We start from the raw sequence: 19,868 nt of genomic DNA on the forward strand, positions 1-19,868 counted from the left end.
TTACAGTTTGTGATGTTTTGTACATATTTTTATTGCATCATTTAAAACTATGAGATATAAAATAAACCAATTTTCATAAAATTTTCTGTGTATTTAGTTGTTTTCTTAATAAGTTATTTGGAACATCATTGCAACCTGTCAGCTTTTTATTGAGGATTTAGAAAGTTGCTGGTGGCCCGAGTGTGTAGAGTGGGGTGTTGTTTTTGTCACATGGTGAAAGTGACCCCATGGGGAGCAAAGAGAACAACTGAACAATTTGGGGATTCACAGACTTTCGTAATCGCTAAAAACAATTAATAAAAATTGTTCTGTGTGAACTAAAAGCTCAAATATAAACCATCCTGACACTGACACAAATGATCTGCTGTTTATAAGCAGGACAGTGTTTTCATGAGCCTGGATGAAGCTAATTTGCATGAGTTTAACCTGCTGGTCAAAAACTTGCATGACTCTGATATCACTCTAACTTTCTTCTGTTTATTTATTCATTTTTGCTAATTGTAGTAGATTAATATGTTCACCAACTGATTGTTGGCCTGAATGTTTGAATGTTTGCAGTTTCAGGTCCTACTGATCAGTTTTAAGTATTGTAGAAAGTGAGCAGCAATTGAATCAAGTCCTGGGATGAAATGGGACAAAAGGGTAATGTGACAGCCACATTAGTTCCCTTCCCTCGTTTAACAATGTGTAAGCAGACTGCTTTAACCTGCAATTTACTGCATGTTGTTAGGCTGCATGGTACAACCACAGTCTGCTAACCACCCGTGGTGATCGAAGGTTTTGAGGTCTTGCTTGAGCTACTGATGAAGTTTTATCAAAGCTTGTTAAGTTTCCCAACCACATTTTATCCTGATGGTCCAAGGCTTAAATCTTTATGCTCACAGACGTACTTCTGTAATTAATCAGTGACCGATTTATTACTTTAAGTTACAGTGTGAGGGGCATTAATGAACATAAATCAGATTTAACTGGATTATGTGTTTAGGTCAAGAGACACAGACCTTCATCTTTAAGAGGCTCTTCTTGAATATCTAATCACGATGTTTGCCATGCAAGTACACTGGGCGGTTGTTTTTAACAGAATCATTTGAAGATTCTGATGAAATGAAGTATTGTTTCAATGAGTTGTGGCACCATTCTTGCTTTAGCAGTGAAAGGAGTCAGGTAGGGCTCCATCAGGAAGAGGGCCCCAGAGGTCCTATCCCCCCGCCCACTTCCCTGGGGCTTGAACATCAGTGGATTTCCACTTAAGCAAAGCCTCATCAAGTTCCTGCAAACAGCACCATACACACACTATCATGTACAGAGTGTGGATGCTGTGTCTAAGACCACGATCATTGTGTTCCCACCATCTGGTGCAAGCTTCATCTGTCTCACTGTGTTCTCCTAAAGGCCAAGACAGCAGGACAGTGAACTCAATCTCACTTATAGGTGCCAGAAATCAGTGGATGTGAGATTAATGGTGGTAATCAGGTTATGCATTTGTTGTCTTCTCAGCAGGTGGGAAACATCTCTCTTTATTTGTTTATGTACATGTGTATCAGAAATCTATTTTCCTGTACAGCTCAGGTTTAAGGCACAATGTTTATCTAATCTAATGAAGATCAGTGCCTTTTTAGAGTCAGTGAAAATACTGACATTAGTGACGTTAACCCTTGACTAAGAGTTTCTTAGTCAATTGTTAATGGGAAACACATTTCCACACCACCATCTTCTAAGCTGTGATGCTACATGTGCAGCAGCAAACGTCCAAATAGTACCGATCAGAAGGTTGGAGGTTCGATCGCAGCCTGATCTGATCTGTATCTCAAAGTATCCTTGGACACGATACTGAACCCCAAACTGCTCTTTCATGTGTCCATCAGAGTATGAATGTTAGATAGAAAGAACTTAGGTACAGAAAAGTGCTTGTATGAATGGGTGAATGAGGTGTATAAAGTACTTTGAGTGCTTGAGTAGAAAAGTGCTATTTAAGAACAAGGATGTGCAAGAATTTGCTAGACACGCTCTTCTTTTTCCAAAACTAAAAATGTTATTTCAAATTTGGCAGCCTGTGTGTCAAAGAGACTGAAGAGTAACTAAAGGGCAAAGTCCAGGAATACAGCCAAACTCAGGAGATCAGTTAGGAGCACAACTGAGCAAAGGTGATTCAAAAAAATGGAGAGAAACTCTGCCATGCAGTGCCATGCTGAGCAGACTGGTTTACAGCCACAAGAGAGACTCAGCGTTCACAGATCATAAAATCTTCAGGGAGCAAAGCTCTCAGAGAAGCTATAATGCAATCCACAGATAGAATACAGTCAATAAGCTCCAAGTGAAATGTTAAACAGTGCATGGATAGCTTTTTGTTCAGCTTTTTCTTCGTATCCTTTTTCCCCCTTTCTAAAGTCTCTTCAGAGGCTTTGCAATTTGTCAAACAGCAGCTGGTAAAAAGGCTTTTGCAGTGAGGCAGGGAGCCTGTTCAAACCAGATTATGCTTGATTTGATGACTGCAGAGAACTTGGGGCTGACAGCTCAGATTAGGATCGGTTCTCCCTTGAAAAGGCATTAGTGTGTTCTGTCATGGCAGGATTTCTGTTCAATGTGCAGGTAGATTGAAATCAAAGGGCACCAAAGACACCCAAACCTGAGGGATCATTACGTGACACCCAAAGCATCTGAGCAGTCTTATTCCTTCATCTGTACCAAATTACTCAGATTCACAGACGTCGTGCACAGCAGACCTGCAATACAACGATGAATAACAGGAGTTACGCCTGCGTTTGACAGGTCAAAATGTCACAGGGAGCAGTTCAGTTAAGTTTCATTCCCCTCCAGAAATCACTTCATGCATGATTATCAGGAACCTTTGAGTAATGACAGCACTTAAGTGAGTGTTTCCTTACCATGTTCCACTTTGTCACCAAGTTTTAGGATGAGAATGTTTTTTTTCTACTTTATTTTTTTTTATATCGTTGTTATTATTTCTGTTGTAATTTGTGTTTGTTTTTTGTTTGTTTGTTCAGTTTTTCAGCCCTGTTGCATTTTTTTCTATTTCCGTTGTGTTTTATTCAACTTCTGTTACATTTTGCAGGATTTTGCAGCTTTTTCTATTGACGGGTGTTTTCTTCAGGGCCACCATATTATCATTATCTTTAAAACTGCATTTGAAACTTAATGCTGAGTTTTTACTTTCTGCAGTTGAAGTTATCTAAAGAAACTGTGTGTGGGTGCAGCTGAAAAAACGTCTTTTGGCAAATAAAACAGAAATTCTGAAATCCTCTACTGCTTATATCAAACAGAATAAAAGAAACCAAAGCTAAACTCTAAAAGATTATTTATTTCAGCTTGTTTACAGTTATCCACACCTCACAGCTTTTTATGGGTTGATAGTTTTCCTGATCCAATCTGCATACTCAGGATCACAGAGGTCCATGAAGGCAGCCGGTGCTCTGCATACAAAGTCTGGATCTCCCACAAAAGAAGAGACCCCATAAATCCTGCCATTATGAACCACTCCTCCACCAGAGTCTCCCTGCAAGACAGAAATACAGTTTCCCAGGTTTATAAAATCTTTCTGTATTTTGAATGTTTAATAAATGCAGCTGTGAGCTGAGGGATCATGCAAACTCACTCGACATATATCTTTCCCAGGACTTTGTCCACAGAACCAGTGCTGATAGCTCCTGACTCGGTGGACCTCGGGGAATTATTTCTGTAAAATATCATTGAGCTCTGTACAGCTGACAACCTCAGTCTCTGCACAGTGAAGAGAGGGTGATTCACCAGGTTCTAGAAAAAAGGGACAATTAGTTCAGCTTAAAGCACTTTTTAAAAAATGATGCAGATTTGTATTTTATGCAGAAATGCAGCAGAAAGAAATAAAATGGTCTGAGCTCACAGGAAAAGCTTGTTTTTACTTTGAACACATTAGAAATGAAGCAAAATACAATTTCAGTACAAATATCTGCAACATCTCTTTACTAATAAAGTAACAGTTTGGATGGTTTGTTTTCTTTTTTCTTAATACAACAAATTTGTTAAAAATCATCTTACTCCTTTTCTCATTAGCTAGTCCAGTGGTGGCACCATAACCTGCGACCTCAACTCTGGAATGGCACAAGAAGTGTTTGGACGCTTTTCTCTCCTTTTTTTTGTCAGTTACATACAAATACATATATTGATTGTTTTGCACATTAACTTTGAAATGTTGCCCTGAGGCCTGTACTATGAAGCAGGATCTCATCTCTCCAGGTAACTTCAGAGTTCTATATGAAGGATTTTGACTTCTTACCAGAGAAAATTGTAAGAGTAACCCTGACCTGCTGTTATATTAGTTATGTCCTTTATAGAGTTTTAGTCACCACTTTATCATCACGCACCACACCTGGCTAGCATGCTTGCACTGTGCTTGCTCAGCGCATTGGGACACCATTCAAGCTCACTGCAGCACATGCTACTTCCTGTTTTAAAGGGCCTTGTAGCAGCCCTTGTTACATGCGTGGGCACGGAGCGTGAAGCAGAAAGCACAGCTTAAAAGAGAAGTTGATATACCCGGCGGCGTGACACTGACTGGTGTTTTACGTTTTCTCAAGCCAGCTAACGCAAAGTAAGCCAAGCCTTGTTGAATTTTCTTTGTACTATATCCCTCTGGTTAAGTTCAAGCTTAGAGATCATTTGTCCAGAAAAGCAGCATCACCATTCCTGGAAGATCCCTTGAAACTTTCAACTTTAGACCCTCCTACTGTACTACATGGTCAGTGGGAGGGGCTAAAATTCTTCAATAGCATTTTTTCGTAGACATTTTTCAGTTTGCAGCCTATGTTTAAATTCTGTTGTTATATTAAGTTTTATTTTCTCTTAAACTAATAAACAGCAGAAAGTTTGCAGCTGACAGAATAAAAGCTGAAACTGTCTTTCAAACATTAATTAAATGAAATACTTAATTATCCATCCATCAGATTCTCCTGTGTAATGATAGGTCGTGATGTCAGTCAGGATTTTTGCTGTCTTTTTTTTTTTTTTTTTTTTTGCCTGTCCCATTTGGTTCTTTAGCCATCAGAATTGTTGTCTGAAGACCAACAAGGATACCCAATGGATTTACTTTGCCAAATGGATCATCGTGGCATTGCCGTATTGGTCCATTTGGTCGATCTTTGTTTTTATTATTTATTATATTTTATTTTCAGATTTTACAGACGGGACAGACATGAGTGAGGGATAGGAAAGGAAGAAAGAAAGAGGAAGGAAAGGAGAAACAGAAGGGGAGAGGGACAGTGAGAAAGGGGGGGGAGAAAAAAAATCTCCTGGATCACCTGTTGAGAGAAAAATAGAAAACAAGCAAAAAAAACAAAGCAACATACTAAACACAACACCATCGCATTAATCTAGCTAAGTGTAAACAGCAGTAAATACTAAATATTCAATGTTGTTGTGCAGCACGCAGGACAGATGTGCTTCGAAGTAGCGGCCAAGAAAGGTGTAATTTGGGTCTACGAGCAGTGAACACCCGTGTACATACCTGTGTGGATCAGCGCGCTTGTATTCCAAAGGTTTCTCCATGTAACGATCTGCTAGGGAGTGTGGGGGGGCCACAGCCCCGTCCTCCAGGGTGTGAAGCGGGTATGGAGGAGGTCAAAACTCCAGACATCCAGAGGCCCCCAGAACACAAGAGACCATGGAAGACCAACAGAGGGGCAGCCGCGCCACTGTCCCAGTAAGAGCTGAGGAGAGTCCCAGATGAGGGTTCACTCAGCAGCCGCGGAGCAGAAGCCAGGGGGAGTTGCAGTGACGCGCCCATGAGCTCCGCCGGCCCCCAGCTGCGCCTGAGTGACCGAGCCCCAGGCCGAGAGGCCGGGGGCACCCCACCTCCGAAGGGGCCCGAGCGAGCCCCAGACTCCAGGCCCCGATAAGCGGCCACCAAGGAGTGAGCCGGTGTGTACCTGGACACCCACCCCCAGACACAAAGAACCACCAACGCACCGACACCTGAGGGAGTCCGCCACCGGCAGGGGAAGTGGTGGTGGGTGGAGATAGGCCTCCAAATCTTGGAGGGCCTGAGGTGTCCCCAGAGAGGTGGCGTCTGATACCCAACCTGACATATAGACACAGACATACAGGCACACACAGACACAAACATCCATTCCCACCCTCATGCTCTCATGTGCACTTACTCCACACTCAACCAACGTGGAGACAGACATAAAGAGACGCTGTACACACGATCACACTCCCCAAGCATACTCTACAAACCGGGTCTAGGTACCCTTGCCCCTGGAGGGGGGAATTGCACCCAGACCCAGGTGGTGTTACCCTTTTCCCTGCGGTGGGGAGAGGCAGACCACCCCGACTCCGTAGCAGCAGGGAGGCCCCACACCCCAGACCGCAGTCGGACGGCCAACTTCTCCTAGCCCTGCCGCTCCAGCAGGCCGCAGAGAACGGGGGTGGGAGAAGACTCCAAACCTCCCTCCACCCGCTCATTGTAGTGTTGATGCATGTGTGTTCTAAGGTGCAATTAAAACCCAGGAGGGCATAGAGCTACCTGCCAAGGAGCAGCAGGTAAGCGCATAGTCCCTCCTGATAGTCTTATTGAACAAAGCATCTGAAGTTCTTGCACATTCATATAGTGCTTTTACTACTAAGCAATTTTCCACTCTCACACACACACACACACACACACACACACACACACACACACACACACACACACACACACACACACACACACAACACTGGTTTTTCTGCAGCAGCTGTTACTTTCAGTCTGTATTATGCATTTAAACCCTTCATATTTTTCTAATATTACAGTTTTATCTTCCTTTTTAAAACCTGCATTGCCAGTATAGTTTATCCACATCCATTAGGATTGAAAGCCCTGGTTAACTTGATAACCAGGGCTTTCAATTGATAAGCAGCTTCCTGTGAGTACTTATCCTGATTCCCACTGTTGGGATAAGATAAAGGAAATATATTCTACATATGCTGAACTCACTTCACAGCACAGAGCTCAGGTCAAGAAGAAACTTTAAGAAAAAAAACTTCAAAGCAAGAAACTTTGAGCCACAGGAACATCAAAGTATCATTTGAATCTAAAACTGAAGTTAGCACGACGTATCAGTATCTGTCAGAACACATGAACCTGAAGCAGAAACATCCACAACTCACAGTCAGGTAGTTTTATAGGATGGACATCAGAGCTGCTAGTAGCTGCAGCAGCATGATGTCATGAACTCTGCCTGTGCTGGTGTCTTTGTCTGTATAGATCTCAGCTTCTGCTGTTATCTGCACTTCTTGTTCCGGACCCCCTTGATGCACACTTAGATTTGCAAACATGGTCCTGCATGTGCACAGCAAACATAAAACATGATTACTGATGGTCACCATATTTTATTTCTCATCTTGTCTGAATGTATTTTACTTTTTACTGAATAGCAAAAACATGGCTACTAGACATTCCTTGGGTTAACAAGTTTTAGTTGCTGCTCTGATCTCCTCACCCTCCTGGCTTCAGACGGTGAGCTGCAGAATCCAGCGGTCGCTGATCAAAGAGCCTCCACACAAGCTGGAAGGTCCATGTGGATAAACTGCTCTGAGCTGTACATGATACTGTCGCTCACATTCATCACCTCCAATGACTCTCTTTTGCAGAGCGACCTCTGTGTTCGCCGTCACACCTGAAAGAGGAATCCCCCGCCCACCAGGTCACTGCCAGTTTTTCTTTGTACCTGTAAAATATCTGCTCTCAGAAGTAAGGCAGAAACACACAGTGAGGACCAGAGCCATTAAATATAGATACTGTAGCTGAGCACTCGCTGATACAGAGAAAAGAGAAAAGGGCACCACACATAGTGTTGCTGCCATTCACTCTCTAATGACTGCATTTCAGTTTGAATATTGGACACTGCATAGTTACATAGTGTCATTATGAAGCTTTATGAACTGCAAAGCTGCAAAGCTCCACACATTTATGCAAAGTTACTTATCGTCTCTTTTTGCTTTTGGCTTTCATAAAGTTACAGAAGGGAAATGAAGGTAAAATATTTCTATAGAGAAAGTGCTTCACAATAATAATCAATAAAAATAAATACAAACATTAAAAGACAATAATAATATCCACTACCTAAAATTAAGCCTGTACAAATAAGTAGAGCTGCTCTTTCAAATGTTCAGACCGCAGAGATCAAATGTAATATTAGTGCATTCCATAGATTATCAGCCAACAGCCTTGAAGACACACTTAGTCTCTTTTAGTTTTCAGCCTAGAACGAGGAACCACCAGCAGGTTTCTGTCAGAAGACCTCAGTGACCTGCACCTTATAGATGGAAGCAAATGAAGTTTGATCTCAGCTTCATGCTCTTGTTCTGCTCGTGCTCTGATTTGAATTACATGTTCTACACACTTCACTGTATCTCACTGTCAGTTTGTCAATTTGTGACATTAATTCAGAGGAATGTGGTGTAAACCAATGATTTATAAACCTAAAACAGGCCATGATCACTAACCAATGCTAACTTTGAGAAGCAATGCAGAACATATTGTGCCCTCTGTGTGGCTAATGGAGCTCTTAAGAGTAGAAGAGCAAAACAAAAGAAAAAAAAAACCTCGCTCACGAGTCTGCGACTGCGTGCTGACAGAGAGCGAGTGGGTTACCTCTGTGTGACTTCAAGCTGCAGAGGGTAAGGCTCTGACTGTGGTCTGCATATATGTGCCGAGCAGCAATTCAGAATACCCACCGTGCACAGTTTCTGTGAGGTTTGGCATAACTCGATGCATTGAATCATTTTTATATTATACAGACAGAATTATGCAGTAAGAACCAGCAGTTAAATATAGAAACTGTTGTTGAATACTCACTGATACACAGAGGCAAGAGAAGAGGCAGCAGACACAGTGTTCCTGCCATTCACCCTCTAACAACTGCCTTTCTGTTGAGCAAACACTTTGGCGACAGTGGGAAGGAAAAACTCCCTTTTAACAGGAAGAAACCTCCAGCAGAACCAGGCTCAGGGAGGGGCGGGGCCATCTGCTGGGACCGGTTGGGGTGAGAGAAGGAAGACAGGATAAAGACATGCTGTGGAAGAGAGACAGATTAATAACAAGTATGATTCAGTGCAGAGAGGTCTATTAACACATAGTGAGTGAGAAAGGTGACTGAAGAAGAAATACTCAGTGCATCATGGGAATCCCCCAGCAGCCCACCGCATTGCAGCATAACTAAGGGAGGATTCAGGGTCACCTGGTCCAGCCCTAATTATATATTTTGGAAAGTTTTAAGCCTAATCTTAAAAGTAGAGATAGTGTCTGTCCAAACAGGAAGCTGGTTCCACAGAAGAGGGGCCTGAAAATTGAAGGCTGTCCCTCGTATTCTACTTCTAAATACTCTAGGAACAACAAGTAAGCCTGCAGTGTGAGAGTGAAGTGCTCTAATAGGGTGATATGGTACTACAAGGCTTTTCAGGGAGTTTTTAGGACATCCTGATAATAATGAATTACAGTAGTCCAACCTGGAAGTAATAACTGCAGCTTCACTCTGAGACAGGATATTTCTAATTTTAGAGATGTTGCTCAAATCGAGGAAAGCAGTCTTACATAGTTGTTTAATATGTGCATTGAAGGACATGTCCTCGTCAAAAATCACTCCAAGGTTCCTCACAGTGTTACTGGAGGCCAAGGTAACGCCATCCAGAGTAAGAATCTGGTTAGATGCCATATTTCTAAGATTTTAAGGGCCGAGTACAATAACCTCAGTTTTATCTGAATTTAAAAGCAGAAATTAGAGGTCATCCAGGTCTTTATGGCTTTGAGACATTCATGTAGTTTAACTAATTGGTCTGTGTTATTTGGCTTAGCTAAGCTAAGGTAGCAAATTCCTAAAAATACAGGGAGTGAATACAAGAGAGTGTGCTTCGGATGAAGCAAGTGAAGATTAAACTATGAAATAAGAAGTTATCTATAAGTTTTTAGTTATTTCGGCTATTCAGATAAGCTACACAAAAACACAGCCATGTGTTGGAACAGGAAGTGATAGGAGGTGAGAAAAATAACCTTAGGACAGGTGAGATTGGTCAATGGTAGAGCTATTTTTCTGAAATTACACACGTTAGTAGCGTGTGTAATTTCAGAAAAATAAAATAAAAATAAAAATAAATAAAATAAAAATAAAAAAATAAATAAAAATAGGAAGACACAGTGCTGGTTCAACAAGACAAAGTGGACAAGTTTACAACACCATTCAACGCAACACCACACAAAGTTGTAAGCAGAACTGGAAACCAAGTCATTATTGAATCACCAACAGGAGCTCGCTATCACCGGAATACCACACATGTGAAGAAATACGAGACAAATGAGACCAGAGAAGGACACTATGACACAATACCTGAAAGGGAGGAAGGTGAAACACCCACAAAGACTGACACCTTCACTCCAACACCACAAGAGGGCTCCCAGGGGCCAGAGAGACCAAGTAGATCACAGAGGGCTAAAAAGATACCCGAGAGGTTTCGTGATTTTGTGGTGAAATGAACTATAATATGTTAAGGTGAAGAGGTAACTTACATTTGGCAAGTTTCAAGTTCATATGTGTATTTCGACATGTATATATTGAAAAAAGAAAGGTACATGTGTGGTGAGACATTTAGATTATATAATTGTTAGAAAGTAAGACAAGAAGAATGTTCAATGTTGGGGGAAAAAAAGACATCAAAGTTATTACAACTAAAGTTTGAATCTAAGGAAAAGGGGGGTGTCATGTATTGATATGGCTATGTCTTAATGTGATGACCTTTGAACCGGATGTGGTTGTCCGAAGGAAGCCCCGTTAAGTGGCTAGTTGTAAGATGGACAGTGTTCAATAAAGCAACATAAAGACCGTGCTTTATGTCCTGATTCAATTCAGAGTGCTCTGCCTAATTTAGTAATAAGGTGGGCACACAACAAGTGGGCTTGACTTTTGCGCCTATTGGCTGATCGTTTACTATCGACTAGTTTTCCTGGATACCTGCTCCGCGGACGGCTGCCACAGGTAGCAAAAACGTGCTAGGTCAAAGGTCAGGGAGGATGGCGGACTGGTGTGAACTTCAGTCAATTCTGCTCATTTTAGCAGATCAGATAGAGAGGGTAGATACATTTACCTGTAGATACTGTTTTGAGTCGTTTAGATGATGTTTCTGAAATGCTTGGGATGATAATTGCTCTTCAAGATGTTAGCATCGATGACAGCATTGTCGAAAGTTTAAGATCAATTCAGCACCGTGTTCGTTTGGAATACGCCGAGGAAGAACAGTCTTCAAATGTTGGTCGTCCACGTCTTGAAATCCCGGCTGCAGCACTCAGGACTTTAGTGCTGTCCTGGATAACCATCGGGGTAATTGCCGATATGTTTTCTGTGTCTCCGAGCACAATTAGGAGGAGAATGACGGAGGAAGGTCTAAGGTAAGTTTATGCTGTAATTTAACACCTGTGTGAGTCTGTACACAGCATTATTTAGATGTTGACCTTAATTATGACGTTTGATATTGAAATATTATCGCTTACTTTTTTATTGTGAATGTCTAAAATAAGCGGGGCAGCTACGGCTAGTATAATAACTATACTAACTATATTATATATGTCAAAAAATACACTCTGTTAATATCACTAATGGCACAGGAGGATGAGTGTACTTAAGTAGTATTTGCACAGACCTAATGGAAAAGCAGAGTGTGCCATGGTTAGCAGGTGTTTCTACATTTTGGGAGAAAAACAGCAATCAGACTGCGTGAATGTTGTTCTTCCAGCAATCTGAACTCTTAACTCTATAAATATGTTTAAACAACAAACAGAATCACGTATATCCTCCCTAACCACCAGCAGGATCTCAGATAGTGTTGACTGTTTGTCATAGTTGTTCTATGTTTGACAGTTTACGTTATTTCAGTGACTTTTCTATTTCAGGAAATCCATCCATCTTTTTAACTACTGGGTCATTAAGGAGGCTGAAGCCCATCCCAGCTGTCATTAGGCAAAGGGCGGGGTAGACCTCGGACAGGCCATAAAACAGGATTAATCTGGTACACTAGTCTCTTTCTTTCTGTAAAAAAACATCTGTGTCTGCAAACATTTGTGTTATCAGTTTCATTTGAGCCTGAATACATTTGAATATGAATATGAAATTTCTCAAGTTTTTAAAAATGAGAAATTAAACTGTTATTCTACTATGAGACCACACGGGGGCAGCCCTGCCTTATTATGTATTATTCTCTCTTACTAGACATGGTTAGGATGGCTTTTGTGTCAAACTAACCAAAGTAATGTTGTTGGTTAATGTTTTTGTGAACAGTGGTATTTCAAGTATGGTCCTGTTTTTTTCTCCATTACAGGAGTTTCACTGGTTAAACAATCAGTGAATTGAAAGATTGTTGAATGAATGAATAACCAATGAAATGAAAGGTTGCCTATGACTTGTTGGCTGATCGCTGACCTTCTCTACTCTCCCCACAGATTCGACAAATATTCAGCTAATGTGATGGTGGACAGCAAGCCGGTCAACCTGGGCCTCTGGGATACAGCTGGACAGGAAGATTATGACAGGCTCCGCCCACTGATCTAGCCACAGACGGTACAGAATCACACATACACACACAGGCACACACAGTAACTAATGGACATAAAGTTACAGAGACAGAACTTATATAACATGTCAGCTAATTAAAACTGCAGCAGCTATTCTAATTCTTTGTCTCCTTGTCTCTCCATCCAGGATGTTTTCCTAATCTGCTTCTCCCTGGTTAGCCCGGCATCCTATGAGAACGTCAGAGCTAAGGTGAGTTTTGGCTGTTTTTTATGAGGCCTGTCTCTCAGCTGCCGAGGAACAAAATGTAAAAAAGAACAAACGGAACAAAAGCAGGAATTTATTATAGAGAAAAAAAATAGGTACTTGGATTACAAAATGGAGAAAAAGCCTAAACAGGTCTAATAATTGATGTGAATGAATGATTGATGCTGTGGGTGAAAGTTGGATGATGTATTTCTCTCATCTTTAATAGCTACAGCATATCATTTGTTTTTCATGCCTTCATCCACCTTTCTGTAACACCTGGCATCAGAGCTTCATCTCCCTCCGCCTTTGATTCTGTTTTTTGCCTCTAACACGTTCCTTGATTTTGCGTGTTCCCCTTTCTTGCCTCTTATTTAGTTTTCCTTTACTCTGTATTCTGCCAGTGGTACCCTGAGGTCCGTCACCACTGCCCCTCCACGCCCATCATCCTGGTTGGCACTAAGCTGGATCTGAGGGATGAAAAGGATACCATTGAGAAACTGAAGGACAAGAAGCTGGCGCCTATCACCTATCCACAGGGCCTAGCTCTGGCTAAGGAGATAGGTCAGTCACTCTTACTTTATTTGCTTGAAAAGCACTTTAAGATTTGAAGCTCTCCTCACCAGTGAAGATATGAAACTAGCAGATGAAGATGCTAGAGAACTTTGTAGCCTGACTGCCTCTGCAAATTTTTGTTATTCCCCTCATTTCCTGGCATCACAGTAAAAGTATAGTAGCTGTAGTTGACTATAGTGTTCTTTGAAAGTTGAACTTATTCTTCTCCACTACCAGCAAACCTTTCTTCTCTTACTTTGTCTTTGTAGTTCTTTCTCTTCTTTTATTAACATATATGTGTCTTCGCATGTATAGATGCAGTCAAATACCTGGAGTGCTCAGCCTTGACCCAGCGTGGTCTGAAGACTGTGTTTGATGAGGCCATTCGTGCCGTCCTCTGCCCTCAGCCCGCCAAGGTCAAGAAGAAGCCCTGCTCGCTGCTGTAAACGGTACGACTGAATAAAACACAGAGGAAGAGGAGGAAGAGAGATTAGACGTTTGAGAGAAGAGAGAAACAAAGTGAACTCGCTCATTAAATCAACACATAAAGTAGAGTAGAGGTTTGAGGGCTTCTTTTCTTTTCTTTGAACATAAGTCTGAAGCTATTCAATCAAGCCTTTTATTTGTCACATGCAATGTTTACATCTGCAGTGAAATTGGACCCCCCGAACATACATACGTATCAGCTCCAGCCTTGAGACCACAGCTGACACCGATACGGTAGCTGCATGAAATGATGGTGGTTTTCCTTTAGTGCGAACAACTGCATGTCAATTTCACAGTTGGTCTAACAGTCCGTCACTGGTCTCTCAGTCTCCCGTTGGAGAGCTTCTCTGAGATGTTATCAATCTTGTGCTCAGAGAGCAGAGACTGCCGTGAGCTTCTCCAAGATCTTATCCGTGCTGCGTTCAATGAGCCCATTTTGAGAAGTCACGACCCGTCCCATCATTTCCATCATAGCGGGCAGCCTTGTGGGGTTTTGGAAAGTCGATTCTGCTTTCCTTGATAAGCCAGGGCCAAGCCAACTCCGAACAGCAAGAACCCTGTTATCATGGTTCCGAAAAGGTAGATGTCTACAATGTCCTCGATTGACAGTCCCGCCAGGCACACGACCCTCCAGTTCCTCCACCCGTCCATTGTATATCCAGAGGGGAATGTCCCTCTAGGACACTCGGACTTACTCAAGCCCAGGCTTCTCGTTGAGAAGAGCGTGTCAATTGCATTCAGGGACCAGTTGTTCAAATCCATAATTCCTCTTTTAGGTTGTAACAGACCGTGAGAGTCATCCAGGGCAAAAGTAGAAAAGTAGACGAGACTAGACAAGGACATTGAGAAGCCAAGCAGGAAAGAGAAGGAAGAGGGAGAGGAGAAAAGTGCGACTGCCTTCGTCCAGAGCCAAACGAGAAAGGAAACTGTAGACACTTATCACTAAGAGGTGATTCAGAAGTTTGTTCTTGCACATATAATGGACAGAAACATTAAAGAGAAAAGAAAAGACATAAATGAACACAACACAAGACAGAAAAGTTTCACATGCTTTGTACTCAATTTCATTTTTTTGCAGAGGAAAAATAAATTTGTCCTGAATATTGTTGGAGTAATTTTGTCCCACAGGCATCAATTTAACCCCATGATTTATGTGACCTTTGTTTTAGATTCTCACAGGAGCACAGAAGAAGAGAAAAGGACTGCAGACCCTGAAGAATATATGCAAATCTGCCATGTCTCTAATGTATATCTACAACTTTAAACAAAACAAAAAACCAAACAATGTATGGTGTGCAGGTTTGCTATTGTTTTAGAAATGCCAACGAGCTCTTCAGTCCAAATCCAGACGCTGCCCAGACAGGATTTCTTTGTAAAATATATCAGTTTAGAGATTATAGACCCTTTGAGTTTAAGTGTAAGTCTGAGAGCAGCATGCTGCCTTCATCTAAAGTACTGCCAACAATATATATGTGTTTCATGAAACCTAAAATAAAAATAACTTTTGTAACTGAAATAAACACAGTGTTTCAGTATGATTTGTTCACTGTGCTGTTTTCAGGGTGATGAATGTAAGGAGCAGAAATGGTCGTTTGTGAGGAAGCAAGCAACAAGCAAACTTGTGTCTGAATAAGATTTATTAACAAATGTATTATTTGTTGTGCTATTAAAATAAAAATAAAACATTTGATTGCACAAAAGATTCACATTATTTCTCCACAACATGTGACCTTTTGGATTGAATGCCTATACTCAACTATGGGGGATATAAAATTCTCATTTTGATACAGCTGCTGATATCGCCTATACTCTATCCTTATTTACATATTGTGGAGAACAGCATCTTTTTCTGGTGGTGGGTTGAAAATGTTCAGACTCAAACAGCACTTTCAGTTTTGCAGTTTAATGTTTGACCAGCTTTTTTTGCCAAAACACCTTCATGTCTGTGAAGGTTCTCAGTCATCCAGGTCATTGTAGTCAAAGGAGCTTGACATGTGTCCTAGCGTCTGGACTTCTTTACAGTTTTTTACAGACGCTAGGACACATGTCTTAATACTTAGGTCACTTTTGCAAAACTCTTCACACAATTCTCCTAACTGACCCTCAGCGTGGCAAAGCAGTTCATTTCACATTCAAAATGCACTACAACTACCAAAACACTTCATTCAGGTCTCAAATAAACTCATTCTTCCAGAACACTAGCAAAGGTTGACAGCCGACAAACACACTTTGTCACCCACAAAACAATGCTTTTGCAAGAGAACTACAATGTTTTGATTATTGGGTGACAGGTTTTCTTATTTGTGTGAAGAGTTTTGCAAAATTAGCCAATAATTACAAAAAATGTGCTTAAGCAATCAGAAAAAACTGTAATATTTGTTTATGTATTTTTATTTTTTTGCACTAAGTAATCCCAGAATACAAGAATTTGTATACACACCATCCACTGATACACATACAATAGTAATGCTAATCTACTCGGTCTTCTCCATTTGGCCACAGGTTCTCATCCACATCACATCTTATGTCATCTAGGGCAATACACCTAGGAAAGAATCTTCTGGCTGCCAGAATTGAAGGAGTTGAAAAATTGAAGGAGTAACACCTGTGTAGATGTTCATCTACAATGAGAATCAGCTGTGGCTGGTTAAACTGCATTTTTAGATTTAAAATATGTGTCAATAAAATATTGCTGTTGGATTTTGCTGTCTTTTCAAGTTTTGCATTGTGTTATTGTTTTGGCCATAAGTTTAACAGTTTTGAAAACAGTATGTAAGCACATGCAAAATGTCCTGCACGTACAAAGCTTTTTGGCAGTTGTTGTGTCTGAGTGAGAAGATAATTCATGAAATTTGAGAGATGTAGTCATTGAATGCATTTTGTGCCAAAACAATGATAACTGGTCCTCAGTTTAGCCCACATAGACTTCTGTTGTGCTCACTGTGTGAGGAGTTTTGCAAATGTGACCTAAGTATTGAGAAATGTGTCCTAGCGTCTGTAGAAAACTGTAAGTTACTTGAAGACGTTTCACCTCTCATCCGAGAAGCTTCTTCAGTTCTAAGGTCAAATGGTGGAGAGTCCCAGATATAAACCTAGTGGGAGTATCCCCCCCACAGAGGGACAAAAGGACCCCCTGATGATCCTCTAATCGCCTGAGCCAAGGTGTGAAACTGGGTGTGGGTCCCAATCAGCCAGAGTTTCGGGTGTGTTCATTGTGAAACCTGGCCCCACCTTATCATGCGAATTCCTGAGATCAGATGGCCCAGGATGTGAGTGGGCGTTAAGGCGTCTGGGGAGGGAACTCGAAACTGGATTATAGATGGCAGAGAGTTGGTGTCGTAAACCCCCGCCTCTGTTCAAAGATGGTCGCTCACAGTGGACATAGATGGCTTCTTTCACTCCTCTTTCAAACCATCTGTCCTCTCTGTCCAAAATGTGAACATTGGCATCCTCGAAAGAGTGTCCTTTATCCTTAAGATGCAGATGGACTGCTGAGTCTTGTCCTGTGGAGGTGGCTCTTCTGTGTTGTGCCATGCACTTGTGAAGTGGCTGTTTGGTCTCTCCAATGTAGAGGTCTGGGCATTCCTCGCTGCACTGTACAGCATACACCACATTGTTAAGTCTGTGTTTTGGCGTTTTATCTTTCGGGTGAACCAGTTTCACTGGGGGACAGAAACGCGTCTTACAGAAGACGTTACAGGTCTGTGAGAGCCAGAGATTTTCCATGTTTGAGGTGACCAAATACTTATTTTCCACCCTGATTTACGAATAAATTCTTTACAAATCCTACCATGTGAATTCATGGATTTTTTTTTTCACATTCTGTCTCTCACAGTTGAAGTGTACCTCTGGTGCAAATTACTGACCTCTGTCATCATTTTAGGTGGGGGAACTTGCACAATCGGTGGCTGACTAAATACTTTTTTGCCCCACTGTATGTAGCCAGGTGGAAGGTCTTTATTATCGGACATGTCGCTGACTTTGACTTCATGTCCACTCTTACCTGTTTCTTATGTGTGCTGTGTTCCTCCATCTTTCTCCCTTTTCCTCCCCAGCCCTGAAGTCTTTTGAATTTTCACTCAATAACAGCACCTTTTAAAGTTATTTGTTTTTATTTATTTAAACATATAGTAAAATTAATATAAAGTGGTAAATGTTATGCACTACCTAAAGTGTGAAGTCACAGAATGATACTATTTAGTGCAGTTTTTAATCATTACCAGTCTTCATCTTAGAGCTTGTGCTCTTATTGTGCCATGATGTCTCCTTTTAAACTGTGTGGATGTTCACCTCTTCTTCATCCTTCCTGTTCCTTTCACCAAACTGCTCACTCTTGTTCTCCTCTGATGTCACTTCCTGTTCTGGTTATAAGAAGAATGCAGTCAGCATGTGTCAAAGACACTCCCTTAATTAGATATTTGACATTTTATTTATCAACTATTTTATGCACTAAATTAATCAATTATTAAACAAATATCATATTGTAGAAAAGCAAATAATAATGCACTAAGCAGTTTCATGCCACAAGAGCTAAATGGTCACGTCACTGTATTTATTTCCCACAAACTACTATACCTAGGATCTTCAGGTTTCCACTATATTTCATTAATCTGCAGCGACTGTAGAACATAAAGTATATTGACCTCTATTGTTTTCTTTATGACTTGGCCTGAATACACACACATACACATCTTTGAATAGCACAACAAATGAGGTAATTTTCCATGTGTTTTAATAGGTTTTAGTGATTTATGGGTTTTATGTATGTGTGTGTATTTTGGTCTTCAGTGTAAATTTATACAAACTGTAATTATTTCAGATGAAAGATCCGTTATTTAATGTTGCTTTATGTTGTGTGTGTGTGTGTGTGTGTGTGTGTGTGTGTGTGTGTGTGTGTGTGTGTGTGTGTGTGTGTGTACGCTCAGCAGAGGGGAGGTCAAGGCAGGAGCTGAGTTGACCTGGTACATCAAGTTTGGATTTGCCCAGTTGTTGGTAAACAAAAAAGATTTAAACTTAAAAGATTTTGAGTTCATGACACTGGAAAAAAAATTCTCTTCATCACAATCATTTGTTTAAAAATATGGCTGTTTTACTGATCTATGGTTATTATTAAAGAGGAAGGAAAGAAGAAGAGGAAGCCTGAGCCCAGGTTCTGTCCATTTTCATAACAAGTGACAGCACAGACATCTGAGCTTTTTCGTCATAAAGATTGTGATGTGAAGCATCAGCAGGTAAAGTGTCGTTAAAGTGTCACTTCAATAATGCTGCTGGCAGAAAGAAGTGTTGACACATACTAGCTTTGAATAAAAGGCTTAAAACACAAACAGTCTAATACTGGGTGTTGCTTTTAAGCTTAAAGAATATAATAAGTTCTAGGACAATTCAGTTTACTTCTTACTGTCCATGTTGTGTTGTGGTATTTACTTTATCATGAATGTACGCTACTTTGTTCTAGCGACTGTAAAAAATAATTGTATTCATGAAATAAACTAGACTTTCACAGTCTGCATCTTCCACAGTTTTTATGCTTTTGTTCACTCCAAGTTTGACACAAACCCACAGACAACCAGAGTTAACTATGTGAAGCAATCACAGACACTGTAATGGCTGATTTTTCTAATAAACACAATCAGGTTAACATTAAGGTTTAACATTGAAGGAGATTTGTTCCATAGTCACAGTTATACTTGTATTTCCTTTACTTACATCCAACACTACTATGTTCTGTTTCAGTCCAGGTGCTGGCAGTTTATCCTTTGTTGTTTGGACAAATAAGCTTAAAGCTAAACCTTCATGTTTTTGATGGGAAAGTTTGTTAAACCATTGCTCAACTTATGTCTGCACAGAGCAGATAATTATGATGTACTTGTAAAAAGACTTGATAAGCAGGTCACAGCTGAATCAAGGGGTAATAAAAGTAAGACCACGCGGTCTCAGCACGACTACACATGCAGTGGGTTATCGCACACATTTGAAAGACTCATTGTGTAACTCAGGATGTGACCCCTTATAAAGGAGACAGAGAAGTTCTGTTGTTCAGTCAAGTAAAAC

General features: G+C 40.9%; 1 protein-coding gene and 2 long non-coding RNA genes across 3 annotated transcripts; 2 read left to right on the forward strand and 1 right to left on the reverse strand.

The window, feature by feature from the left end:
- Window positions 1-6,634: 6,634 nt before the first annotated feature.
- Window positions 6,635-9,186, reverse strand: LOC146707250 (uncharacterized). Its single transcript, XR_014921058.1, has 3 exons — window positions 8,834-9,186; window positions 7,476-7,652; window positions 6,635-7,315 (listed from the first exon to the last, which is right to left on the reverse strand). It is a non-coding gene; the product is annotated as an uncharacterized LOC146707250 (long non-coding RNA).
- Window positions 9,187-10,152: 966 nt separating this feature from the next.
- Window positions 10,153-12,568, forward strand: LOC146707251 (uncharacterized). Its single transcript, XR_014920805.1, has 3 exons — window positions 10,153-11,413; window positions 11,915-12,030; window positions 12,461-12,568. It is a non-coding gene; the product is annotated as an uncharacterized LOC146707251 (long non-coding RNA).
- Window positions 12,569-12,674: 106 nt separating this feature from the next.
- LOC146707252 (ras-related C3 botulinum toxin substrate 2-like) lies at window positions 12,675-15,504 on the forward strand (the record flags this gene model as incomplete). Its single annotated transcript, XM_085460747.1, has 4 exons — window positions 12,675-12,782; window positions 13,181-13,340; window positions 13,647-13,780; window positions 14,987-15,504. Coding segments are annotated over 3 exons (399 nt in total), but the record flags the coding sequence as incomplete, so codon positions are not given.
- Between the last annotated feature and the right edge of the window lie 4,364 nt (window positions 15,505-19,868).

The sequence above is a fragment of the Copadichromis virginalis genome, linkage group LG6 (assembly GCF_057382275.1).
Source record: "Copadichromis virginalis isolate Kocher_CV1m ecotype Utaka linkage group LG6, C_Virginalis_male_GT1.1, whole genome shotgun sequence".
In the NCBI taxonomy this organism is placed as follows: domain Eukaryota; kingdom Metazoa; phylum Chordata; class Actinopteri; order Cichliformes; family Cichlidae; genus Copadichromis; species Copadichromis virginalis.